This window comes from Melozone crissalis, unplaced genomic scaffold (genome assembly GCF_028551555.1).
Source record: "Melozone crissalis strain CALT ecotype California unplaced genomic scaffold, PUWL_Pcris_2 ptg000018l_1, whole genome shotgun sequence".
In the NCBI taxonomy this organism is placed as follows: Eukaryota; Metazoa; Chordata; class Aves; order Passeriformes; family Passerellidae; genus Melozone; species Melozone crissalis.
The window spans coordinates 4,100,365-4,127,810 of record NW_026535796.1 but is presented as its reverse complement, the minus strand read 5'-3'; the positions used below and the strand labels follow the sequence as shown (position 1 = coordinate 4,127,810).

Below are 27,446 nucleotides of genomic sequence, written 5' to 3'. Positions count from 1 at the left end.
GTTAAATCAGTGCCTTGGAAGGTAATTTGAACACACACATAAAACCTTGGCTTATTTTGAAAGTCCTAGGGAGAAAACGCCAGAGTTATGGTTGCTTCTGCCTCTTGCAGGGTTGAGAATCCCACTAGTTCCACGAATGAAAACAGGATAGGTGTTTTGAGGGTCCCTTTGCAATTGCTGACAAAGGAAAGTCTCCACCAAGGTCTTGCCTGTGGCACTTGGAGGTGCCCTGGCCACTGAAAGGCTCCAAATCCAGTTTAATTTCAGGTGAACTGTGGCAGAATGGAGGAGCAAACACTTGGCATTAATTTACTGTAAGAATTGGGTTTTGGGAGCAGCAATCAGCAGAGCTGTGGTGAGAAATCTCTCCAGTTTGTGCTTCCATTCAAGATCCTTCTCCTGTCCTGGGCTCCTGGCATGCTGCCATGAGAGACAGGCTCCCTGCTCCTACTGAAATGCAAAGCATTTGAAATGCTGGAGATTAGCATTAATGTGGAGTGGGAAGTGAGAAACAACTGCTGGCAGCGGGGTGACTCAGTGAATGGGCACTTCCCAGGGACTTAGCAGCTATTTGGTGAGGAATGTGGCATGGATCCACCATGGAGTCGCAGCTCTGCTCCACCTCAACCCTGGGCTCTTGCCAGGAGATAAGCTGTTCCTTCTGATCCTGAGCAGACACAAATTATCCATATTTGCTTCTCAAAGAAAAGGCTGGAGCTTGGTGTCCTGCAAACCCAGTCTCTGGGGTTTCCTTATTAATGACTGCCCAGGAAGGAGCTTGGAGGATGTGTTTGCTGGATAAGTTTGGTCACAACTGACAGAATTCCTGCTGCCTTATTAGCCTCCCAGAGCTGGTAGCACTGGGAACATCTTTATGCTCTTTCTTTTCATCTCCTTCACAATACAGAGGGTCTGGCAGAGCAGAGAGGGGTCAGGAATATCAGGGCAATGGGGGACTTCAGTTACTGTCAAGCAGAGACGCCCCAGGCCTGGATCTGAAAAGATCTGGGTGCTGCAACCCTCTGCTGCTCTGTCCCATCCTGGACTTGGTGCTTCTAGTTTTGGTTTAACAGCTTGTCCCAGAAAACCTGCACAAGCCTTACACAATTTTTGTCCTGAGTTCTGAAGAACCTGGAATTCACACTGTTGTCCCTTGTCAGTGTTTTCCATTCAAGTTTCACTCTAAACACTAATTACTGGGATTCACAGGGAAAAGCCCTGTCCCTGCATGGGATGGAAACTCCTCTGTGTCTTACCAAGAGGTTAAAAGCCAGTTTGGTTTTCTGGAAGCAGTCGATGAACTCGGCCTCGCTCGGGGGTCTTGCTCGGAGGGTCAGCATTCCCTCTGCCAGGAGAAGGGGCAGAGAAGGACACATCAGTGAGAGCATCCCCTCTGGGAAGCTTCCATCTGCCTGCCATGCAAAAGGCACAGCAGAAATGGGTGTTGAGACCAGAACTACTGAAAATCAGGGGTTCAGGGAAAGGCAAACTCCCTCTGTGTGCTCTGCCAGAGGTGCCCCCAGAGAGCGGCACCTCCCAAACTTGTGTGCCTGGATGTGTGGCTGTGCCATGGCATCGATCCAGCCTTGCTGGGCCAGGAGCTGAGGTGTCCCCCCCACCTTCATCCCTGACCCCCCTGTGCTCCCCATTTGTTGTGGCTGCTGCACTGCACCTGCTGGCCCTTTCTTCTTGTTCTTCTTCCCTTTCTTCCTTTGGTTGAGCTGTCGGAATGCCTCTGCAGCCTTCTGGAGCCGGGCAACGAACACTTCAATGTCATCCAGGGTGCAGTTCAGGATTTGCTGTGAGGACAGAAACCCAAAGGACCAACGTGAAAGTGAGCCTGGGCTGCACACAGCTGGGAGCCTGAATCCCAGGGCCTGCTTCATTTCCCAGGAGAATGTACACGAGTGGGTAATCTAGGCATGAAATGCAGCTCAATGCTTCCCTTTGCTAGCACAGAGCTGCTGGGCCTGGCTGTGTGCTGTCCTTACCAAGGGGACAAGTGACCCCTCCTAATGGACAGCTGGAAAATAACCCAAGTGGGATGGGGAGGAGCAGAGCTGGAATCAGCAGAGCTGCCTCAGATCAGAGGACACTGTCACTGATGCAGTGATGGAGACTTGCTTTTGGCCACCTTATCTTTATGCACAGCAGGTATCAATTGGAAAAATGCCTAGATGATGCATTAAATGTCTGCTCCCTGCCTCTGCTCCCTCTCCCTTGCTCCCTGCCTCTGCTCCTGCCTATGGATTGTGCAGTGTCCCTGTCACCCACCGTTTCCTTTTCAATCTTCTGTGCTAACATGGCGCGGGATTCCTCATGGTCATGAGAGCCAGAGCTTCGTCGGTCATAGTCTGCAAACCAGGGAGAGAAAAACAGATTTACTACTAGAGGTTGGAAATAGGCTCCATAAAAGGCAGGGGTCCATGGGATGGTAGCTCTGATCTTGGGTGTTTGTTCTGGGTTGTGAGGGCACCTCAGGAATAACGTTTGTAACAGGTGCTAAATCCCAATCATCCTGCAAAAAACCCAACCCCGAGGCACCACCTGGCTTCCAGAAGCCACACACCCAGTGTGGGGGGGGATATTCCAGTGGGAGCAATCACTGGGTTGGCCCCTCATGCAAAGCAAACACTGTCAGCTCAGGGCAGGGGCTTGGAAAGGGCAGCACAGCAGGATCTGCCAAGTGGGAGAACTGGGGAGGCAGTTTTGGCAAAGAACCATGACAAGTCCAGAGCATCTGTAAATGTGGGGATGAGGTGCCCCATCAGGACAGGTTTTGTAGGAAAAGCAGGAAGGTGTTTCATGGAGAAGGAATCTCAGCAAACAGGCATCACTCAAGACTTTCTCCTGTCATCTGCTCTCCTGCCAGGCTCTGTGCACTCAGAGCCAGAAATCCTGCCTAGAGGAATTCCCAGCTCTGCTGATGCGAGCACCCTTGGAAGGGCAGAGGTAAGAGTGGCTGCTTTTCACCAGAATAGAGATGTTTATTCATGGTCCAGCTGAGAAACAGAGATATTCCTTTTATGATGCAGAACTGGGCCTGAAATAAGTTCTCCATTCAGGAGCCAGAACAGTTGCTTGGCTTCAGAAGCCATCCCAGCAAATGAGTGTTTTGGATGTGTTATAGTATCCTATTACCTGTTTTCCTTGAAACTAGAAATGAATGCTAAGATAAGGTGTTATGATAGGCAGGGGTAAAAAATGCTTACAGTTTGTTCATCACTTTGATCTTTTGTAAGAGAAAGAGCTTGTTTCTGTTCCTAGGAACTTACTTCTGTTACTTCTTTCTCCAAAGGAAAATACCAGGTTTTTCCAAGCCAACTCAAATGGGCTGTAGTCAGGATGGTTTTAGAATCAGACTTTAGATGAGCACATAAGAGGGGTGAGTTCAGATCTGCATTTCCACACTTGACTTTACAAGAATTCATGAAAGCATGTTGATTTTCAAGGGTGAAATCTTGTCTCCTGTGAAGTCAGCAGAGCCAGGAATTTGTTTTTCTAACCAAATGTGTTGTCTATACACCAATTTTAAGATCACCAATGCCTGGTTCAAATTTCATGTGATGGCTTATGAGGGGTTTTTGTTTTTTTGGCATTTCTGTATCCTCCAAATAAGGGTGTTGTTACAAGGAGTTTCTGGGAGCTTTTATTTGTTGAGCAGGAGATGCCCAGTGGGTACAACACTTATTTTCACCACAGAGCACTTCAGGAAGGTTGACTGTCTGAGTTAATTAGTCTCCCATCCCCAGGACAGACTTCCTGAGTGCTCCCAGTACCTGGATCATGCTGGGAAGGAGGTGCCACCCTGTTCCTGTTCATCGCTGAGCCTCGCATGTCATGCTGGATCGGGATGGGAGCCGGTCCCTGAGGTGGGGGGAGGATGGATTGTCTCTGCTTGATCTTTTCCTGGTTTGCCCTGCAAAGAAAATGACACAGAACAAACCCATCAGTGGTTGCAGATCCCTTTTCCAAGAGACTGGAGTGTGACTAAACCACTGGAAAGGGAGGTTTATTGTTGTTGCTCCCAGCTGTATCCCGCAGCACTTACTTGAGTGTCTGTGGCCGTATCTTCTTCCCGTGCTTGTGGTCTGCCAGGGCACTCTCTATGTCCTCATGAACCATCTCCGCCTTAAGGATAGAACAGGGATGTTTTTAAGGGCTTGGCTTTAGGAAGGATTGGAGGAAGGGGGAAAGGGCAGACAGCAAGAAGTGTGTTTTGTTCTGTTTCACAGCAAGCAGGAGGGCTCTGCTTACCTCCACCTCATCACAGTTGAAGAAGTGGATGTCAGGTTTGTGCTGCTCAGAATCCTGACACACGAGCAGGAGGATGGAGGAATAGCGCATCTGATTGAGCACTGTCTGGCAGTGCTGCACTGTTGGCAGGGGAAAGTCCTCCAGCTCCTCCTGCAAGAGAAGGGGGAAGGTGTCAGGCAATGAAGGGAATAGTGCTGTGCAGGAACTCCTGGGATGCCTGGGCTGGTCTTCCTTAATTTGTCATTGCTAAAACCATCCTGTTCCCATGCTGCAGAGCTGACTCTAATCCAGGAGAGGATTTTGGTAGTGATTCACTCTTGTTTGTGCTCCTTAGAACTTGTCCTTTCCCAGGCAGAATGGAAAGGGTGCTCACTGCACCCCACACTTCAGTCTGGGGTCAGCCCCACAGGGCTCCAGGTACCTGTGTCTCACAGTCCAGCAGCCGGATGGATTTGTCATTCACTTGCAGCAGCATTTCCTGTGTCCAGATCTTCTCTTTGGAGTTGAGCAGGATGAGTTTCCGGATTGCATCATCCACTGTCGTGATGGACTCGCTCTTGTCCATGATGAAGGTGGCCAAGTGCTGAAGGTGGGGAGAGAAAGGAGATAAAAACAGGTGGAAGATGTTTGTTGGGGTGTACAAATTGGTGATGAAAGCATCTCTAGAGGCTTCAATTACTGTTTGTAGTTTCTCAGAGTTCAGGCATGAAGTTGCTGCTGCACAAAACAGTTTTGGTTGTTGGTATCAGCCTTGTTATGGCGATGAAAGATTTGGGTTTCATAATGGGTTTTCATAACCAGTTTCACCACTTGCATATTACTTTCATCAATTCCAGCAGCTCTCATCCCCATCCAGCAGGGCAAACTCATATGCTTCACACATATGAGTTACTTCCCAGGCCCCTCTGAATCTAGCTTGGAAGTAGAACTGTGGCCGTCAAACCATTGCTTTGCTTGCCAAGCTATAAAAGCACTTGTGTTTTGCTTGTCTTGTGTAGCAAACCTGCTTGTGTGGGATTTGTGCCAGGCAAAGAGCTCACACAGACCATGGACAAGTGTTGGTCCCCTGTGCCAAGTGGGATCCATGCAATGTGTGGGGTCCCATGCTCTGGGAACAGCTACTCTGAAGAGTTTCTATGCTGCAAAGACTGCAGGAGCTCCAAACCTGCAGCTCACTCTACACCAGCCCTTTAAGCTCCCCGTATGGTTGGGGTTACCTTCTCCCCAAAATTACCCAAATCAGCCCTCATAGTAGTGAAAATGGGTGTTGCTGACTGTAGGAAAGGATTTTTTGCTGCTGTCCTGCCCTGTGGTTTTGCTTGGTTATCCTGGTATTCCTACCTCCCTTCACGTATCCTGTAAACCCAGCCCATGGTTTTCTCCCATCAGCCAGAATTCCGTCCTGTCCTCCCTTCTTTCCCCACCCTGTGTGAGCACTTGGGCCAGGAGTAGCTCAGCTACAGCACAGCCATCCAAGCTGCTTTCCCAGCTTGTGTGTGGTGATCCAAGCCTTGCACTTGGCACCAGAGTTTGTGTCATGGGGCAGCACTTGCAGCTTTGGTGGCCCCCTGGGACTCCATGGGAAGGGAATGGTGGGCAGGGAGGCAGCTGTGGAAAGGAGAGATGTGTCACATCCAAACGTTGTGTCCCCACCAGCAGTGGGTGAAGGCCACTCCACAAGTCCAGGTGAGCAAGTGCTGCTCCCTGCGTATGGAAGAACTGGTTGTGTGCCAGCAGAGGGCACTGCGAGGCAGGAAAAGCTGGGACTCGGAGCAGCCACGCTGTTTGCCCAGCTGTTGGCCCCGGGGCAGCGACAGCACAGCCAGGCCGCATGTTCAGGTGATAACAGGGAAGGGAAAAAAAAACCTCAGGAAGGGGAAAAAAAAAACAAACCTCAGGAAGGAGCAGGGTTCTGTTTCACCTTGTTCTTTTGTTGGCCAGCTATGTTCTTGGTAAGAGGGGAAGGGGAATGTGCCTGTCAAAAAGCAGCTGAAGCTTTTCCTTGTCTGTACCAACTTTCTCCAGCAGAGAAAATCAGGTTTTTGCATGGATAAGTTACAGGTCTGACCAAGGCATCTGTGCAGTCCAAGGGCCTGCAACCCTTGGAGGCTTATTGGACAAGATCTCACCTTTTTCTCTTGTCCCTGGAGTATTAAAGGCCATCCACCAGCACAACCCTCTCCTCCTGGTTTCCTTTTTCAATAGGGTACAGAACAGGCACTTCAGCAGCAGTGGCTAAGCTGGAGAGCCAGTGGCAGATTAACCCCTGGAGCAGGGGAATCACAAGGTGCTGCAGGTACAACTGCCCTGGGGGGCCAGGGACAGCGTGTGGCCACCCAAAAATGGTCCTGCCAGGCATTCAGAGTTTGTGGGGAGGGCAGCAGTGAAATGCCTGCTTCTCATTGATGCACACATCCTGGTTTCAAAGCAACAGCTCGAAAAACAGGGGTGTTTTAAAGCTAAAGTACTAAATTGATGGGAAATTTGTAGTAACAGGATGAGTTTTGCCTGGCTTTTCCTCCCTTTGATCCTGTATCTTCCTGCTTTCTCCCAGTGATCAGAAATAACCATTCTAGGGATCAAGTAGCTTCTTTCTGGGGCTGATGCACTCATGAGCTGATTCAGTAACCCAGTGGGTTGTGTCCACAGTTGACATGTGCATCAGTGGGCCATGGAGGAGGATGACAAAGTTGTTGGGAAAGAATTCCTTTCTCCTTGTAAAAGCCCAAGTAAATGCAAACTGGGGAGCAGATTAAGAGGCAGCAAAAGCTGATGCTGCTCCAGCATGTCCTGCTGTGGGATTTGGAGAAGCTGTGGATGTTGGAGTCTGGCACAGACCAGATGGACCTGAGAAGGATGTGTGCACTCCATCTCAGAGCCTTGGATGGTTGTGAGGAAGCACAGGCAAGAACTGTTGCTGCAGTTGGCTCCACAAAATGTGGATGCAGGGAAAGGCTTGGATTTAAAGCACTGGTAGACTTTGCAGAAAATTTTTAAACATGCTCTTGGGCATTAGGGCTGTATAGGGTTTGTGGTGACCCATTTGCTGTTAGATGTTTTCCAAAGACTCGAAAAAGGAGCAGAGCAGAGGACAATGCAAGGCCCATTCCTGTGTTCATCAAGCAAAGGTATGGGGTGAGGCACTGTCTAAACAGAACTCCTGGCAGGTGTGTGAGCTGAGATTAGCAATGCAATCACGAATGAAAAACATGCTGGGTGTATGTTACTGTAATTGTAAAATAGTGCATGGGAAGGTATTTGCCAAGTCAGTTTTATCTGTGCAGAGGTGACAAGCCCTTTTCTTTCAGAGCAGTGAGGGTATGGGCTTACTCAAGATGACAGGCATTTTTATCTCTTCTATTATTTTATCAACCACTTTTACAAGCTTCATAAATTCCTTTGCTGTTTACTGTTCAGTCAGTTCTCATGGAGGGGAAGTTACTTGTCTGACTCAGTCATTAGAATATTTTTCTGCTTTCCATTTTTTGTAAATATGGGTGGATTGAGAGGGAGAAGCTTGTTGCTGTCTTTGTTTTATCCCTTAAAAACCTGTTTTCATCCAGATAGACATTTAAATACAGCAACTTTTATTAGAATGGGCAATGACTCCACCCACCATTAAACTTTGATCTGATTACTTCAAAAGGTATAAAATGCCTCCTGTGAGGAAACCTCATTCTATCTCACTGCCTGCCACTGCAATCCTGTTTGCCTTGGTCAAAGTTCAGGGGAGAGACTGACAAACAGGTAGCTTATGGCATAATTAATAAAGAATTAATTTACATGTCACTGTTTAAAGTCCCTTCTCTGCATCCATGAGTGACTTCTGAGCCACTGAGTTGGTTTCTCCGATGGAAACCAGGACCTCTTTCCAAACAGGCACTTTACAAGTCTAAATGTAGGCTTTCAAAGGGCCCCATCTCCTAAATATGAACCTGAGGAAGTGTTCTCCTGTCTTGCCTTGCTCAGTTTTCAGTGATGAATGGCCCCACCTCCTCCATGGAGTCCTGCACCACCAAGCTGCATTACAGGAATTGCCAAGCTCAGGATGGCCAGGCTGGCTGCTCTTTTTGGGTGGGTGTCTGTGGCAGTGGGAGATGGATCTGGCTTATTGCCTGGCTTGTGTGAAGGGTTTGTGTTACCTGAGAGGACACAGTAGCCGAGGAGAGCTGAAAGCTGATAGTCCATGTGGTCTCTGTTGTTTGGAAAGCTGAGTTCCAGTAACCACCATGGGAACTCTGCTTTTAACCTGTCTGTGCTGATCAGAAGGGCTTAAAGCACAGGGTGACAGGACAGACAGCATTTCATGCTCTCCTTCAGACACAGAGGAGGGAGAAGACAACAGCTTCTCCATTTCCTCTTTCCTTGTACAGAATTCCCCTTGTTTATTGAAATCTTCTTTCCCCCCCATTCTCCTCTACTCAGTGACTTGAGAGTTTAATGGTAAGGAGGTTCCCAACTCGCCCTTGGCCTCCTGAAGGTCCAGAGCACAGGGAACACGCTGCACCGCAGGCACCCATCACTGACCCTGTCAGCCCCCTAGCGCTCCATTGCGTGTGTGTGTGTGCTCACCTGGACGTGGTACTGGGACGTCTCGTGCATAATGATGTTGGAATTGGAGTATTTTTTCCTTTGTTCTGTAAGAAACAAGAAAAGAAGCATTGGTTGTTTTTCTTTGGATCTGAGAATTACAACTCTGAGTCTTTCTCACAGTTCCTGAGCTTCCATCTCGGGCTCGGCGGGCGCTGCCAGCAGGGGTCTCTCCAGAACAAGCACTGCCTTTCCTTGAGCTTGGCCTTGGGGATTTCACCTTTTCTCCTTGGCCAGCCAAGAGCTTTTACATCGAGCTCCTCTTGGTGCACGGGGCTGAGCACAATCCTGCCCACGGCTTGGGGAGCGTACTGAGCACCCGGAGATATCCCAGTGATAAGGTTCATGAAAAGATGCCACTGCTCTTCTTTGGAGCCTGGCAAGGGTGCGTAGAAGTTAATTCAAGCCGATTTCTAAAGCTTTTTAACACTTACCCTACCACTCTTTAGGCTGTGCCATCGATTGGCAGGACACAGGAGTACTTCACACTTGTAGCTCCTTGCCTGTGGCTGAAAACACAGCAGTGTTTTGCCTCTGTGCCTGACTGCTGACAGCCCTGCAGTAGTGGATGTTCCCCAGCAGAAGTGATTTATTGATTTATTAGTGAGAATATTGGCAGAGGCATTAACGGAGACTGCAGGGCTCTGAGCCTGAGTCTCATACACCACCAGCACCAGCTCAGAGGTGGAGTGAGGATGGTTCAGGGGAAAGACCTCAGACACCCAGCCCAGCTCCCTGCTCAGCCATTCCAGAGTGACCTTGAATAAACAAATTAATATTGCAGCGCAGCCCCTTCCCACCTCAGGCTGGCAGGAAAGGCTCAGTGGCACTTTCTGGTTGCTGGGGGCTTTAATTGCAGCCTGTCCTACTTGCAATGTGGGGCAAGGTCTGGGATAGGGCACAGGCAGCGCATCCCACAGGGATTTGGGGCTGATGTGAGGCACTTTTTTCCTCTCAGTAACCTCAATTTCCTCCCTGAGCATTTCTCATGTAAATAGATGACACTGATGGAAATGAGAACACCGCATTCATGTGGGATGGAGACAGATTTGAGTTTTAAGACATCCCATCCCCTCCTTTTCCAAAGGGAGTGGAAAAGGCTGAAGTGGGTGGTCTGGAAACAAAGGGAGTTTACATTCGGACAGGCAAATGTCTCCAGCCCTGAGAGGAAGGGTGAGGAGCTGTGTGGGGAACTGGTAGTCCCTGAGGGAGGGAAGGAATACCAGGGGGATGAGGTTTCCAGTGGGAGGTTAGCACAGGTCTGTGTTCCTGGTAGGAAAACAGCCCACAGAGCTGTAGCAGTGGTCAGGACAGCAGCTGGTTGCCCTCAGACTCCCTGGGATCCCTTCCAGTGCCTTTTCCCCTTCCTCCGAGCTCAAAGAAGCTGCACGTGTCGCAGTCAGGGGAGATGTCAGTGTGCACTGCTGAGAAAATCTTCAGAGAAGCCCTTGGAAGTTCTGGGGGCTGGCCAAAACCTCAGAACTCTGCATAGTCCAACTTCCCATCACCTGCACTCAGTGACTGCAAGAGAGCAAAGGCCTCTTTAGCCCTTTGCAGCCTTGTTCAGACAGCAGCAAGCCCTGGGACAGGGAGAAATGCAGATGTTTCCCCTCCCTCTGTTGATTTTTCCCTGGGGGAATTTCTGCATTACCTCCACAAGCCACAGAAACTAGAACAAAGTGCCTCTATTTTGTCTCCCGATGTCATTCAAGTGATGTCCCAGAAGCTGCCCAGGGCAAGAAATGGGGTGTTTCTGCATGTTCTCCTGAAATCCCTTCTGTCTCCTTGGCTTCTACCTGGCCCCCACACCCATGGAAACTTTTAGTCTTGTGTTTCCTGCTGGCATCTGCAAATAAGACCACGAGGTCTGGAACCAGCCAGAGTTTCTGGGCACAGCAGGGTGCCAGAACACCAAAACCTCCTTCTTTTCTAGCACTTGGTTTTGAATTAAACGCAGGAAGAATTAAAGAACCAGGTTGCTGATCATGAGAGAGTCATATTTGGGCCACATCTATCCAAGGAGCATGGGTGCTTTAAAGAAAATGAGTGTTTCTTGGTTTATTTACTCAAAACAATATGGTGAAACACTGCAGGGCTTTCCAACATGCATCATTATTTGTCTTTGATTAAATTTGGCTCTGGCTGGGCTGGGCTGATCTGAAAATGCTTTTAGGAAGAAGCTCTTCCCTGTGAGGGAGCTGAGGCCCTGGCACAGGTTGCCCAGAGAAGCTGTGGCTGCCTGATCCCTGCAAATGTCCATGGCCAGATTGGGCCGGACTTGGAGTGACCTGGGACAGTGGAAGTTGTCCCTGTCCATGGCAGGGGATGGAATGAGATGAGCTTTAAGGTCTCTTCCAACCCAAACCATTCTGGCATTCTGTAAATGATGCCTATAGCAAAATCTGTGGCTCTTTGACTCGTTGATCAAGGGGGATCCTTTGCCTGGCCCAGGTGAACTCCCTAGCCAGCCATACCTCAGAAGGCAGGTCAGCTGTCCTGTGTGGCTGCACCCTGCCCTTCTGCACAGCTTTGTCCCTGACCTGCTGAATTTTGTATGAGTGCATGCTGGCCTGTTAGCAGCAGCAGCAGGAGGGGCTCATTTCCTTCTGCTTCATCTGACACCTCACACCAGGACACTTGGCATTTCTACAGTGTCCTGCAACAGGACCTGGGTACCTTCAGGTGTTATCTGACCCTAACCCGGCCCCAGGATGTGGAGAATTTGCATAATCCCTATGTGATAGATAAGCATTGCAGAAATATAGTGATGATTTCCCCAAATTAGCTCAGACACCCATCTGCACCTCTGTTTATCTCCTGCTATGACCTTCAGAGTCTGTGGCAGGGAAGGACTCTGGATATAACACAGGCAAAGGGCAGGGAGAGCTCCAGGGCTGTGGCACCAGTACAGCAAACATCCAGAGGTGATAAAGCTGGCATGAACCTACAGTGACCACTGTCCTTTTCCCCTTTTGCCTGCCAAGAGAGCCAAAGAGATGGGAAAACAATAGAGCTTTGTCCTGTCCTTTTTGTGTCTGGCAAGGAAAAAACCCAGCTCATAGCATGGGTATCGTGGCAGGTGCTGGTGGATCCCCTGTGGCCTGAGGAGCAGTTGTGCTGATCCCAGACACTTGCTGTATGTATGGGATGGGGAATCCAGAAAGCCTTGAATGCCCTGAGCATGGATAACACGTGGGACACACACAACCTCTGGTAAATTGTCTCATCTCTTGCCTCTCAGGGTCTGGCCCAGTGATCCCCAAGACAATCAATCCTTTGAGGGGAAAAAAACCCTATGAATGGTTCTTTAACAGAATTCACTTCAGTTCTCTACTAACCAGGTAGCTTTAATCTTGCCTCACACCCAGAGGAGGGGCAAAATGGCAACAAATGTTATCTGCCACTGGTATCTTACAGATAAACAGTGCTGTGGGAATGGTGTTTCCCACTGGCACCAGTGAGGAAATGGGAAGAGCTGAGACCACTGCAGAGGTACAAGGTGGTACCTGAGGGCTCAAAACAGTGCTGGGCTGAAATCCCACTAATGATACTAAAATCTTGGCTAGCAGGGAAAGAGTCCTGTTTGGCTTTATGTTAAGGAGTGGAAAGGATGCAAGAGAGTAATAAATCAGGAAAAAAAGGCAGGATGGATGCACATCCGGGAGGGCTGGGGTTATCAGCTTGGTCCAGGAAGCCAAAGCACATCTTTAGTGCCAAGTTCCCTCCCCATTTCCATGCAAAACCTTATTTAGCAGGGAGCTGGGATGTGGCTGTGAATGTTCAGTGAGCACAGGAGATCAGCTAGCGGGATAAACTGCCCGTGGGCCCAGCTCACAGCTGGGATCATTGGTTAAGGTCTCTGGGAATGCTGAGCAGTGCCAAGGAGGGCAGGAGCAGGCTTGTCTTTCTCCATGCACAGCCTCTGTCAAGCCAGAGGGGCACAGCACCCCCACTACAACCTGCCAGTGGCCTCTGCCTCCCCTCCAGGCACATCCTCCTCTGATTAATTAGTTTTACCACACAGGATCCTACCTGATCCTCCCTGTCCCTCCCCACATTTGTTTACAGCTGTTGCTGGGCAGAAGGCACAGCAGAAGACAGGGGGATGTATGAACAAGTACAGAGCAGTCTCTGAGGAATGAGAGGCATTGGATTTGTTTTCTTTGCCAGTGCCACACCAAGGAGCTCTCCTCCATTCCCTGAATCACACTGCTGACCTCCCCAGCCTCCACATCCATTACAGCAGCCTAAGGGAAGTCCTGGTGGTTACTTCTGGAGCTTGCCAGTTCCTTATATAATCTTTACATTATCTATACATTATCTAGCAGTGCACACACTGTTTATAGGAACCTGCCAGCACAGCATGAGCTGCTCTGTGCCAAATGGCAGGTCAGGACCAGCCTGCTGAGCAGAAATGGGGCAGCAAATGCTCTGTGTGCTCATGGCAGCCACAGAAACCTGCCAGGCTGGCTTACAGAGCAGCAGTATGGAATAACCTCCATTCCAGGATCCCAGCCTGGGGCCAGATGTGGCACTTGAACACAGCATCTGCCAGGTTCCTGCTTCCTGCTCCAGGTTACCCAGGGTTAGTCAAGGATCTGGTTTTGAGCCTTGCACTGACCTCTGTGCCTGAGATACCTGACAGGGGAGAATCTGCAGGTCCTGCCTTGCTCCTTCCCTGCTCTCCATGGCCAGCACAGAGAGAGCTCCACTTTGGGATATCTTTGCAGTCTAGGGAGCATCAAGCTCCCTGGGTTTGCTGTTAGATCTGTGGTACTTGCTGAACTGCTGGGGCTGGTCTGTACTGGCGCCTGTGGCACTGGGAATGTCTGCCTGGTCAGCTCTCCCTCATGGCCGGTGTGAGCAGATGGATCTGGAAGCTCCTGGAGTGAATGAACAGCTCTCATTGAGGTGTGAATGGGCTGTGGCAGCAGGGAGCAGCGGCTCTGGGCTCCACACGGCTGAATTCCTGCTCGGCATGCTTCATATTTGCCACAGCTCAGCCCCAAGTGCTCACATTCCTGCTTTATTAGCTGAAGACACAACCCACTCTAGGAAAGCAAATAAAAACCTGGCACAGCTCCTGGGTTGTGCAAGGACTGAGTACATGGAGAAACAGTGTGTGTTTGTGTTCAGTGTGTCCAGCAGGCTGCTTGGAGCAGGATAATCAGGGCATTGAGAGCTATAGTTCACCAGTAGAGATATTCCCTTTTGCCTTTACAACCAGATAAATTATTTTTCACCCAAAAGCCCAAAGTGGTGTTTTCTCAGTTTTCTGTAGCTGGTAATGACATTTTTTGAATGTCAGAACATACTAAGATTGTGGGAATCCTGATTTAATTAATTAGCTTTCTTTGAATCTTGAAAAAAAATTCGTAATGAAAAATTCATCTTTTTTTTGGTTGTTATTTTTGTGAACTATCACAACTTTAGTTCCCAAGCTACTTGGGCATATCCAAAACCCCATTTCCATTTAAGAAAAGGTTCCTCTGTGTGAGCTCTAAGCAGTTACTCCATGAAAGGTGAGAACTTGTGCTCAGCAGTTTCAAGGTGGCAGAGAAAAAGTGTCACTGGAGATGCTGAACAGCATCAGAGGTGGAAGATCCCTCTTCACAGCATCCCTGTCACTAACTGCCATCCCAAATTCCTGGCCAGCAGCACCTGGAGCAGCGTCTGCTCTTCCCAGTAGCTCCAGTTAGGGCTGAACTGAGCCAATGTGTTCCCTGTCTCACCCACCACTGGGGCTTGATCTGCAGGAACCAACAGGATTGTTGGCTTCCAGTCTTTCTTCCAGCCCTGTTTCCAGTTGGTGTATTAAGTGTCCAAGGCGTTGAATGGAAGGGTCACCCACACACACAGTGTCAAAGGGGAGCAGGGTAATCTGAAGCTGGAATCTCAGGTGGGAAAGGGGATGTGAAGAAGGGAGCTGGAATGGCACCAAGGGACCAGGGGAAGGACAAGGGAGTTATTCAGGGCTGGCAGGAGGGGACAGGAGGAATTAATGACCTGGGCAAGAAGGCTGGATTTCTGCTGAACCTCAGGCCTGTTCTCCAGTATGATGAAATCTTTCAAGACAGGACAGTGAGTGGCACTGTTCTGAATCCCTGTGGATTTAGGTATGGACCTGGTCATCTTGACTCAGCAGTGTGGCTGAGCAGGCTTGGCAGGCCACTGCTCCTGCCAGAGTTGTCTCCTGCAGACAATACCAGTGTGTGTTAAATCCTGCACAAATCCTCTCCTAAAGGTTGTGGGGAAGGAACAGTCCCTCCTTGCTCGTGTCAATAATGATGTGACAGCCATGTGGCCTCCAGCTGGGATTGTGAACAAGCTCATGGTTTGGGCAGGGTGTGGGAGAGCCAGGAGCAGGGAATTACAGTCTGGGCATTGTGCTCAGGGCTGGAGGGCCTCATCTCAGGGACCTCTCCATGTGGCTGGGGCTGGAGGCCCTGCTGGGATACAAGCAGATCTGTGGAACCCCCAGGAGTTGGTTCATGACCATTAAAGGGAAGCTCCTTCTTCTCCATTGGTGTGCTCTGCCTGGCCAGTGCCAAGCAGCTGCCTGTGGCTCAGGGGTGATGCTGGCACCAGAGGAGCCTCTCTGCCCGTGGCTCCCCAGGGAGATGATCCCTGTGCAGGGCACACTGGGCAGGAAGTGGCTCCTCTCTTTGTGCCAGTGCCTCGTGTCCTGTTACAGCGCCGCAGCCTGGCTTGGGTTACGGGCGTGCAGTGTCAAGTGATCGGCATCAGCACTGCGCTTCTCCAGCCCAACTCATTGCTCCCAAACCCCTTTTCCAGCTCTGTGCCCTATCAAGTCTGGTTCTTTCCCAGAAATGAGTGCATGGAGGACGGGTGGACAGGCTGGAACCAGCTGGCAGGGTCTCACAGACCCTGGAAGGAGGCAGGGACAGACAGCAACCAAGCAGAAATGAGCTGCTCCTCCCCACAGCCCTGTGAGAAATCACTGCAATCATCAAACTGCCCTGAACTTCTCCTGCTACACTGCCTAATCCATCAGGAGAGCCAGCCAGTGCTGTTTGACAGCTCTGGAAGCAGCTGAGGGGAACACCTGCAGAAGCCCACCCGGAGTCACTCAGAAAGGGGTGGCAGCAGCTTTCCTGCTGTGGGAAATGCTGTGCAGAAAGAAACACTTCCTGCCAGTCTTCCCATGGGTTCTGCTGGAGCCTGGTTGCCCCCCCCCCAGGCTTTCATCTGGGCTCAGAACAGACGGCCGTAAGCAGAGAAGCAGCCTAATTTATTTATGGTGTGCATTAACATTTATTCAGCTGGTGGCTGTGTGGGGAGAGGTGGCAACCTGAGAGGGGCCAGCCATTCCCTGCTGCCAGCTGAGGTGGGACTGCTCCCTGCAGCCACAGACTCCTCCAGAATGTGGAGCTGAACCAATGTGGTGCTGTTTTACTAAGGGGGGAGGAAAGGATGAGTGTCCTGCTCCCACAAGAGCCAGGAAACTCCACTGAGGATGGCAGAGCAGCTGGAAAGCATATCAAACTCTGCTAGGAACAGAGCCAGGGGAGGGTATCTTGGGGTTTTAAGTCACTTTCATTGTAGAATTCCCTTTGGTCATCTCTCCTCATCCCTGTGTGCTCACCACAGTGAAGAATACACAGTGGTAGGCAACATATTTGGTGATCAAAGCATTTTAGCAGGCCAAATGTGACCAGAGCCTTCCCCATCCATCAACAGCCGTGTGATGAGGCTGTGTCCTGTGAGCACCTTCACACTATGTCCTGGAGGTCCCCCAGAGTGAGCCTCCACCTTCACCATCCAGGTGCTTTCCTGTGCACGGCCTGAAGCTGCTGCTGTGTTCCAGCCTCACCACAACAATTTTAAATATCCCTCTTCAGGGTCTCCCTGAGGTGGGTTTAATATTCCCAATAAGTCCCTGTTGATACTGGGGACACCTTGGCCCTCAGGTAGCACTTTTGTACCCACAGTTGGCACCCTTGTCATGTTAAGCCAGTATTACTGTAGAAAAAGCATCTTTAGAAAGGTAAACCAAAGGCCTTGTTCATTTAGAAATAATATTTAGACACCTGTGTGCATTGGAGCCATCATAACCCAGAGAGCTTTAAATGAGTGGATTGGATGCCCGTGTGCTAGGAATTTTGGAGACACTGCACTCACTTCTTGGAGGTCTGGCAGTGTACACAGGCTGAGGGTCCAGCCTGATTGCACGGGAGGAAAGTGGAAATATGAAAAGTCTTGTCAGCTCCAAAACATCCCTCAGCAGTGTTGTAATCACATAATCAAGGCCAGCTCAGCTTGGTGTGATTTGTTTCATTATGAAACATAATTCTCCCTGGATTTTTAGTTCTTGCTTGCCCTCTATCCCCAAATGTGGCAGCTCACAGCAGAAATTAATGCTGGGGGAGGGAGAATCCGAGTGGGAAAGGGACCAAGACATTTAAATATTGGTTTACACGTGCTGAGTGTCTTTTGCTGAATTAGCGGGTGGGTTTCAAGTGCTGCCAAGCAAAATCCCTCTGGATGTGCTCATGCCAGGGGCTGGGCTGGCCAAGAGGCACTGATTTGTGCAGGGAATCAGAGCTCAATCTGTATTTCAGTAGTGGCAGGGAAATAGCAGGCAGCTGCTTTACTCCTCCTGAGGATTTGGCCCAGGGACATACAGTCCTCATTTCAGGTTTGCTGGAATTTGGTCAGAGAGGTCCCAGCCCTGGTGAATTTGTTTTTGAGGTGTGTTCATACAAAAAAATGTGGAAGATGAAATTCTGTGTTGAAAAGTGCTTATTTGAGAGCTGTGTTTGTTTCCAAGGCAATCTGTCAGCCTTTCCCTGCACTGGCTTTTGTGGCACAGGATTGAGGGGCGCTCCCTGTGCCATGGCACCATTAGATCCCCCTCTGGAATTCTGGTGGCTGGAGCCCTGGGTTTCCTGCACCCATGGGTGCCAGCCTGCAAATCTGCTTGGCTTTAATCCCGTTGTGAGCTCCCAGGGTCATTTTTACACATCTCTGTAGGGCTGTTTATCTGGAACCTGCAGCCCTCCTGCCCCTGACAGGATGTGCCACAGTGTCAGTGCACAGCCAAAGGAATGTGCACTGCCTTGGAGGCAGGAGGAGTTTGTCTGCACTAGCAGCCCTGTGTGCACCCAAAATTCCCACACCTCATCCTCTTGCTTCTTTATCATGTGTCCTTCCATGTCCAGAAGTGACTGCCACAGTTCAAACCCCTGCTTGGCACCCACCCACCATCCAGGCCACAAACAGCCAAATTTCTGCTCTGCCATTACCCTCGTGTTTCATTTCTTGGGAGCTAATTGACATTAACAGTGGCTTTGTTTAGCACTAAATACAGCCCCTGCCATCCCACTTGTCCCCAGGTGAGGGTGGCCTCTCTGAACACTGCTCCAGGCCACTCCACATGGATAATCCTCCAGCCTTGGGCAAAGGGAGTCACTTCTCAGGGACAAATAAACCACACTGGCAGTTCATAGCCACTGAAGACAATCTCTGATCAAATAGAAAATATCCAAGGAAAAGCACACACAGCCTGTTCCTTCCCAGTTAAACATCATCCAGCTAAATCCACAGCTCTCAGGTGGGAGAGCTGGCAGGCTTGGACACCCCAAAAACTGTTTGTGTTAGCCCAGACAACCTCCAACTTCTTACCCAGGAAATAACTGGGGGAGGTGATTTCTCACATGACTTATGCTTGCTCTGCCCACCCCAGAGGCCACATTTTCCCCTGGGATACTGCTGAGATCAGGAATAACTGTTATTGATACCTAAATGTGCTGAACCCAAACAAGCTGCCTCTCAGACTGTGCACAAACACCCATCCTGCCCATTCTCTGCACTTCCAAAGAGCCAAAGGGCATGGAATTTTCATGGTTCACTAAGTAGTTAGGAGAGGATAATCATTAACCTGCTGAGGACAGTCTTTCTTTTGTGAGGCCCTTTATCAGGTGATCTTGCTAACAGACCTGGAGAGGATCTGGGTAAGGGAAGCAACGTTCTGTTCCCACAAAATCCCAACTGTCCCCAGTGCGGGAGGTGTCAGCACAGATGTGAGGTGTGTTTTTGCTGCCAGGTCAGGCCAGCCTGTTGCGTATGGAACTCTGGATTCATGTGGCTTTGATTGAATTCCAGCCTAAAGCTCCCCAACATCCACATCCAGCTCTCCAGAGGTGCCTTTGCCATGGGAAACTTTGGATGTTTGCAGGCACAACTCACCATACAAGTCCTTTGCACTCAGCTTGGAGGCTCCCTCGGCTTTGCCCATGCTGCCACTGAAAAAGGAAGAAGGTACAAATCAACCATCAGCTCCCAAATATTTTTAACATCAGTTTTCACACAGCAGCTCTGCAGTGCCCAGAGGGACCAGCCCTTCCCTTCCTTGCAAAGCATTTCCTTGTGGGCTGTGCCGGCGGCTCCGGTGCAACCCTACCCGTTATCCACACCACAGGCACATGTCACTGAACCCGGCGGTGGAAACAGGACACGGAGCAGCCCAGCCAGGCCTGTCCCCACTAGAGTTACCTTCACAGTGTCCCCTGGCAGGACAGCACTCGGAGGGGCTGGGTTAAGGACAGCAGCTCCCAGTGTGCCATAAGTGGGAGTTACAGGGAGACTCCCTCCATGTTATCCCTGAGCCACCTGAACCTGAGGCAGTACAACAGCCAAGGTGATGATCCCTTCTCAATGGACATGTTGGAGATGAACCCCTTGAAGGCAGGTGCTTGGATATAAAACATATCCCATGTAAGGGAGGGTGGAATTGTGTGTAAACAGTTGAGTTTTGGGGTGTCAAGTCTCTAAGCAGCACATGTAGGGCCACCCCCTGTACATGGGTCATGGGTAGGAATGAGCACCCAGGAGATAACAGAGTTTTCTCTGGATCTGAGGTGCTGTGGTTGGGCTGTCCTGCACAGAGCAGTGAGCCCATGGGTGCCCAGGGGCTGCTTTGTGCTCTGTCACCATGTCCCCCTGAGGGCAGGCAGTGGATCAGGTGCTCATACCCAGTGCAGGAAGGAGGGAGAGAGCTGGAGGCTCTGGCTCCACTGGAAGTTGCCGTGGGCTGCTGGTGGAGAGGCTCCTGGTGTCCCTCTGCTCTCTCCACCTCATGTGCCACTATCAAACCCCAGTGCATGGGGCAGGTGATGTGTGAGGCAATGCCAGCTTGTGAGGTGCCCAGGAGGGGTGAAACAAACACCAGGGACTTTGGGGATGAGCAGGACTGGGAGTATCCTGAACAGTAGGAAGGTGCAGGGAGATCCTTACTTTGCTGAGCCGGGGTTGCTGTTGAGGGATCCCTTGTGACTCATGTTGCTTCACAGGCCAGGCAACTGCAGCAGAACAACAACAGACAGGGTCAGTGGTTATAGAACAGGCTCTCAGGTGATTTATCTGTGTGCATCCTGCCCTCCCTGCCTCCAAGCTGGGGTCTCCAAGCAGATGAAGCAGTCAGGTGAGTACAAGGGTGTTTCCTCCCTGTTCTCAGTCACCTCTCACTGCTCCGACCTAGGCTGAAGGTGACACATCCCAGGATGCTTTTTCAAAACCTATTTCCACCCCTCCCTCTTGCTCTTCCATTCCAGGCACACCACAACTTTGTGACATTCCAGCACATCTTTTTTTCCAGCAGCACTGTCCTGCTTAAGGTTAACAGGGACCGAGGTGCCCTTTGCCTCCATGGTCTGTCCCAGATGCCTGTGCCCATGTGCTCATGGCTGTGTGTCCCAAGTCATTTTTCAAGCCTAGAGTGCCATTAGCTTTTGTTATGTGGTAATGTTAAGCTCTACACCAGCTGTTAAATTATCTTTACGAGGGGATTGACCACATAAAGAAAAATGGGATAACTGAATGCTGCTCCACTGGCAGCTCAGGGATGAAGGGAAATGTACTGCAGTGAGTGGTTAGTGAAAGGCAGACTGGATCAGCACGGATCATTTTCCTTTTCTTTCCAGTGAGAATTAGAATGTGGGAGAAGATGTGAGTGAGATCCAGGCACTGTTCTGACAGCAGAACTGCAAGGGAAGAGAGACAAATCCTGAAAACAAGATATAATAAGATCTCAGAGAATTATTTGTTTTGGTATCCAAGCTCTTCACCTCTGCTGCATGTGTGAACTGAAGGGAAGCCAAGGCAATGTCCTAAATTTTTTTTAAGTCTCTTTTGGAAAGTTCAGGGGCACTTCTGTGCCTGGGTCAGACCCTGCTTACCTCATGGTAAGGTTGTCAGAATTCAAAGGTTTGGCTTTGAAATACTTGTTGCTGGCCTAAAGGAAAAAAATTCCTCAGTGTCCTCAGTGGGATTTCCTGCAAGGGAACTGCTGAGTGTGCTTGGCATGTGCCAAGGGCTGCCATGACAGCCGTGGGCAGGCAGTGGAGCTTCCTCCAAGCGTTTGTCTTCACTGAATCTAGGCTAAAGTGTGTGTAATCCCCAGGGAACACTTTGGAGTCATCCCTGACACCTGGGATTTCCCCTCTGGAGGCTGACTATCTGCTGTAGGGCTTGTTGTATCATCAGCAGAGCTGCCCTAGATTCCTTACGTATCCGCATTTATTCCTCATGTTGGAACACTTGCGGTATTTTGCTCTGTGTGTTTCACCCTGAGGTGAGGGCAGAGAGAGTTTTCTCACTGATCTTATCAGAACTGTCAGTGGGATGTCAGAGAGATGCATTTATGAGGATGCTGGTGTAGTACTTGGCTGTACACAGACTGCATGGAGAAGCCCAGCATGTTCTGGGCTCAGCCTTACAACTTTCAGCCTGTTTTCTGACACAGTAACACACTCAGCATGGACACACTGCTAGAAAGGACTCTCAAGTGCATTTTAGTAGCAAGTATGTTAAATACTCTCTTTTTTGTCTCTCTTGTGGTTGATACTGAAATCTCTATGCACACCTATAGGAGATATAAATTCATAATCACATTAGAGTAGAAACTTGGTGGTCTGCCAACCCCTCTGAGTGTAATAAAACCCATCCCTGTGCCCAAGCTTGGATACCTGTGAATTTTTCCTCTGTTAATAGCTGTCTGCTGGTTTCCTTTTACATTCCTCAAACTGTTCCTATCTCCTGGATCTCTTTGTGCATTAGCATAAGATACTTGGAAAAGAGAACTTGGGCTCTTAAAAACCCCCGCTCTGTTCTGTTTACTCTGCACCACCCAATCACTTGAGTCCCACATGTGATGATAGCTGGGAGTGTTTCTGCATATTAGTGTCATATTTCTGGCTCCCTCTTTGTTACTGCCCCAGGGCCATGTCCTAATGTTCTGAAATCCAGGTTACTCCAGCAGGAATGTGTCACCAGGTTTGGCCCATGGAGCTCAGACCTGTCCCAGCCCCAGCTCTGAAGCACCAGGAGGAAACAGGGATCCAGCTAAGGTCACCCTGGCTCTTATTTCTCCTTCCTATTCTGTGTCCAAAAAATAAACCTCTGGGATCTGCTCTTTGAGGAGCCCATCTGGGGCAGCCCAGGGTGGCTGCCAGAGGTGCAGACTCCATGGCAGTGGCAGAGGAGTCTGGTTTCATGGGTGAAGCAGGACCAGCCCTGAATTCTTCATCTCATGGTGATTAATAAAGTCCTGATGGGATCAGCTGGTGTCCCCAAATGATAAGCTAGCCTGGAAGGCTTCCTCTCTTCCAGGGTGCCTGTGTCCCAAAGAGGCCATGAAACTGGAAGCAGTGCACACACCTGCCAAGTCAGCAGGTCCTTATCATGCTGGGCTCCCTTTTCTTTGTTTATTCCTGCTATTTTCCTATTTGCCCTTTGCTCAGCTCTCCCCACTGCATTCAGGCCGTGGCTGTGCTCAGCCTTGTGCCGGTCACAGTGAAGGTGTGGTATGGTGAAACCAGGATGGAGCCCCATGCCAAAGCTTTTAATTCAGCTTTAATTGCCGGATATTAATTGAATCTGAACTGGAAGACTGCAGGGGGGAAGGGCACATTCCTAAGGGGTTGGAGACTTTCTAATGAATCTGCTAAATCAAGAGGCAGCTGGGCTTGGGAAAGGTGAAGGAGGGCTAAGAGCACTTCACCTGAAATGTGGGCAGAACCAAGACACGAGAGATGAAGCTGTGGGCTCACCTTCCCTAGGTTCTCTCTCCCCTTGGGAGCATCCTTAAGAGCTCCCACAGTCTGCAGCCTCAGCCAGATGTTGTCTTCTCCCTGCCCTGATTAGAGGGTTCTGCTCTCCCCCTTATCTCCCAGCAGGTGTGGCTGCTGCCTCCTCCTTCCCCAGCGGGAGCAGCGTGGGAAGGGAGGCGAGACACAAGTGTCACCATGCAGTGTGGGCTGTGCAGGTATTAACTTTGAGTCTGCCTAATCAAAGCCAATTTCAAGACCATCTCCCACCCTTTTGCTGGTGCAGGGCAGAGTCTCTGCTTGGGTCACCTTGCACATGAGCATGGTATGGAATGAGATACAGACTCCAGGAGCTAAGCCAGGCTCAAATTCAGTCTTCTGCCACTGGAGCAACTACAAGGAAGCTAAACTGCATGGCTAAAGCCTAGCACCTTGATCTGGCCGAGGCCAGGAGGTCCCAGAGGGACTTAGGGAGGCCAGCCCAAATCAGTGCTGAAGGCCATCAAGGTGGGTGAAGACATGTTGTACTTTAAAGCACAGGAAGCCCCACTCCCTGACTTTCCGGCCAGTCTTATCCTTGGAGGTCAAATATCCTCCCAAAGACACGTGGAGCCGTGACAGGAGCCTGGCATTGTCTGCACCACATTTCTGTACTTTTATAGCAAATGGAAGCTGGCCATGCATTGTTTTGGCTTTCTCTGAGTCTCTTTGAAGAGGGAGCTGTGACATTGATCCCTCTTCTCCAAGGGTGGAGAAGCACTTTGTGAAGGGAAAAAGTAATATCTCTTTCTCCTCTCTGGGCTGATCTCTGCTATTGTTTTGCTTTATTTTTATTAGGTATAGTTCTCCCTTATCTGCTGTGGTCAGACTTCTTATAGGGCATGGAAAGGACATGAAAAATTCCGGATTCTGGGCAAAGATTGGACAAGGTGCAAATGTGAAATACTAGTGGGGTTTTTAGGGCTATTATTATTATTATCATCACTGTTAATAACAGCAGCATCTGGTGTTTGGGGGTTTTTCTCTTCATGGGTCTAAGACCTTTAAGACTGAGACTGGGTTTGCTGGTATCAGAGAATATTAGGATGTGATTGTAGCAGCAAGGATTTATGCTTGTCAAAACAGAACAGTTTTTGCTGGCACAGTAGAAAAACATGGCAAAACCCCCAAAAACCTTCAAATAAGTGACTAGGAGTAACACCAAGTTTTTCCAAGTATATTCTAACCCTTGCCTGTGTTTCCATCAGTCATGCCACCAAAATCTGCCTGGGGCAACACGACTTCTGAATTCCCCATCAGCCATGCTGAAGAGAATCTCTGCAGCAAGAGGTGATGGGGCTTGGGCATGGGGGAGATCCCTGGGATGGAAATGCTCTCTGGGATCCTGCCTGGGGTGAGGGGTCCAATGTAGCCCTGCTGTCTGTGTGTGTATCCTGTGCCAGGGGGATGGGCCAGGCAGAAATGCTGGACTGGCAGCAGCCTTGGCAGTAACATAAAGCTCAGGAAGAAACATGAGCTGGCCACCACACGATGTTATCTCTCAGGCTTCTCAGGCCCACAAAAGCTGTCTGTTAGGGCTGCTGAGTGTTTTCCTACAGGAATGTCACGCTGGAGAAAGGTGTTTGAGGGGCTGTGCTGTAAAGCTTGGGTGCTTGGATTCACAGGAGAGCAAAGGAAGCACAGGCACTGTGTTGTGTGTGTGTCCTGCACTGCTCCTGCTCCAGACAGCTCCCCCAGCCCCTGGGAGTATCCCACCAGTTCCCACAATCTATCCTACCCTCTCTGATGGTGTAGCAGGAGCTGGCAGGTAGGGAAGGCCACAATCCCACATCAATCCACTAAACAAAACAGCTTTTGGGCATTAGTGAGGCACTGGGATATGTGTGCTCAGGGCTCCTCATGAGACACCAGGAGTCCTAAATTCACACAGCCTGGTTTAGATCTCTCAAAGTGGTTGTGAGAGGGACCCCAGGAGCTGTGGTTGACTTGAGAACTTCACATGGGTCTCTGGTCTCCTGGAACCACTCTTGTCCTGCTTTTAGTTTCTTTTCTGAACCTGCCCATAAGGATCCTTCAGGGCTCACCAGGAGAAACTCACGGTCTCTGCCAGGAACATGCGCTCATAAAAAAAAATAATCTTTGGGTTAGTCAGAAAGCATCAGGAAATGCAAATCCAGAGCAGAGAGGCTGACAGGCAAACAGAGGAACAGGTTGTTGTTTCTCCTTGGAGAAGCAAGCCAAGATTTTCTCCCATCCAAAATTTCCAAACCCTGTTTTTGCAAAATCAGCCCTTGGTTGTTCAGCAGGACCAAGTCAGAACAACACTACTTGGAAAGTGGCAAGTCCTCTGTTTTTTCCTTCTTCCATCCTTTCAGGTTACCTTTATAGTGATGGAGCCCCTCAGCATCGTGGGTCCCTTTGGAAAGACACAGGCCTGTGGAAGGAGGGGAGTGGAGCTCCAGGGTGTGTGTGGCACGTGCCACATTCCAGCAGAGGCAGTCCCCAGGTACAACCTGCCAGGTGTCTGAAGGATACACTCCCTGCTCTGCACATCACATTGTTCACATTGTGGAGATTCTCCAGAAGACAAGCACCTGGATAAATATAACCCAGCCCAACAGGTCTGGGCAGAGAGGAACCAAGTGTTCTTCAGCCTCCACGACAGAAGTGGCAGCTGCTCATTTGGACTGAGGCAGCTCAGACCTACAGCCACCCCCATACCAGCTTTGGTGGGTCTTGACCCCCATTTGAATCCTATCTGGATTTCCTGTTGGTCTCCAAGGGGCTGAAATGGAGCCTTGGGAGCTCAGGAACACAAACTGGCACTACAGAGCAAAAGTGCCAATATTTACATATTCCTGATTGGAGATTCATGAAGTGCCTACAGAGAGAATGTGTCCATGGTGATCCACAAGCAGACCTTAATTTAGGTCCCAGTCCAGAGTCCAGTGGCACTGCAGGCCATTGGTGCCCACAGGCTGGAGTGGGAAAGGAAAGATCTGAACCAACCAAATATTCCTGCCAGAAAGTAAAACCTTCCTCCCAGAGGTACAACCAAAAACAAGTCTGGACAGCACCCTGCTCTATAAATACCCAGGGAAAATGCACAAATGGCCACAGTTTTCAAGATCTTGGGAAAAAACTGGAAGCTGGCTCCACTACCCCTCGGAAAGACTTGTTTGCAGAGTCCTGGTGCCGAGTCACAGCTTCTGGATTTACACCTTTCCTCTCTGTTGGAGGAATTCTGCAGGAGCTGGGTGGAAGGAAAACCCAGGGAGCAGGTTTGGGCTTGCTGTGTGTCTTGCCAGGGTTCCAAGGTGAGCATTATCCATGCCTGGGCTGCAGTTTAGAAAGCTAGAGAGCCAGGCCCAGAAACAGCACATTAAATATTAATGGCTGCCTTTGGAAAGATGGAGGAAGATGAATGAGCATTCCTTACATAAAACCTCATTAAATGGTTTAAATTGAAAGACCCCAGTTCAAAACTACCCGACAGGGAGAAAGTGTCATGTGAGTCACTTGTACTGCCGAGGAAGAAAAACCAGCATGACACGTTTCCTTGGCTTCCTGGGAAGAGAGGAGTTTTGTGAGGAAATTTGTAGCTTTTTCCCCTCTGTCCTGTTTTTGTTTTGTGCCCACACCTTCTGTGAGCTAATCCTGTCCCTAGCACCACCCAGCTCCTGGGAGGTGGGAGCCAAGGAGCTGTGGGAGGCTGGAGCTGGCCGTGGGACTGTCTAGGCAGGATGCAAGGCAAAGGCTGGATGGCTCCAGAGCCGCCAGGACCTGTGGGTGTAGCATGCCTGGTATCCAAAAGGTTTGCTGAAGAAAGCACTGGTTGTTGTCACGCTGAAGGTTTCTCTGCTCTGCATCCTTATTCAACTCACAACCCCCCAAAATGATCCCCTTTTCCCAGCCTGGTGCTGTACTCTGGGCACTGGTCCACCAGCAGCAAGGGGTTTAAAGCTGTGATTTTCAGACATGGGAAGGATTTCATACTTTTGATGAAAGGGAAGCTTTTTCTTTGCTCTGTCTAGAAATCAGGACTCAGAGATCAGGCCAGTAAAAATAGGGAGTGACTCTGCCTGTGTGTGTCATATTCCAGAGCAGGACGGATAACAGCCGAGCCCAGCCTGGAGAAGGGCATTAATCTGTGTTCAGGCAAAACACCAAAATCCTGAAACTGGCTGTGTGCTCGTGTTCCTGGCTGCAGGCATCAGCTCTCAGAGCTGTTCCTCATGTGCACCTCCTGCAGAGCTGGAATATTTCTCTGATGGCTTTTCCAAGCTCGAAGGCATCTGTGGAACAGCTGGGAGACTTGGTGAAAGGCTGGCACCGGTGGGGATTGCAGACTGCCCAGCCCTGGAAGTGTCCAAGGCCAGGCTGGATGGGGCTTGGAGCACCCTGGTCTATGGGGAGGTGTCCCTGCCCATGGCAGGGGGTGGAGCTGGGTGGGCTTTAAGGTCCCCTCCAAACCAAACCATCCCAGAATCTGTGAGGATGGGCTAAAACTTGGATGGAGGGTTCCTCTTGTGT

The 27,446-nt window shown here is 50.0% G+C and overlaps 1 protein-coding gene across 1 annotated transcript in view; it reads right to left on the bottom strand.

Moving 5' to 3' along the window:
• EPS8L2 (EPS8 like 2) overlaps positions 1–27,446 on the bottom strand; it is a 47,089-nt gene that overhangs the window by 8,461 nt on the left and 11,182 nt on the right. The window contains exons 2-11 of the mRNA XM_054275695.1: positions 20,104–20,168; positions 19,057–19,112; positions 8,830–8,894; positions 4,679–4,840; positions 4,258–4,407; positions 4,052–4,131; positions 3,780–3,919; positions 2,275–2,354; positions 1,673–1,799; positions 1,257–1,345 (exon numbers count right to left, since the gene is read on the bottom strand). Coding sequence (XP_054131670.1) covers positions 1,257–1,345; positions 1,673–1,799; positions 2,275–2,354; positions 3,780–3,919; positions 4,052–4,131; positions 4,258–4,407; positions 4,679–4,840; positions 8,830–8,894; positions 19,057–19,112; positions 20,104–20,147 — 993 coding nt within the window. The 5' untranslated portion in view covers positions 20,148–20,168. The remainder of the gene's footprint in view (positions 1–1,256; positions 1,346–1,672; positions 1,800–2,274; positions 2,355–3,779; positions 3,920–4,051; positions 4,132–4,257; positions 4,408–4,678; positions 4,841–8,829; positions 8,895–19,056; positions 19,113–20,103; positions 20,169–27,446) is intronic.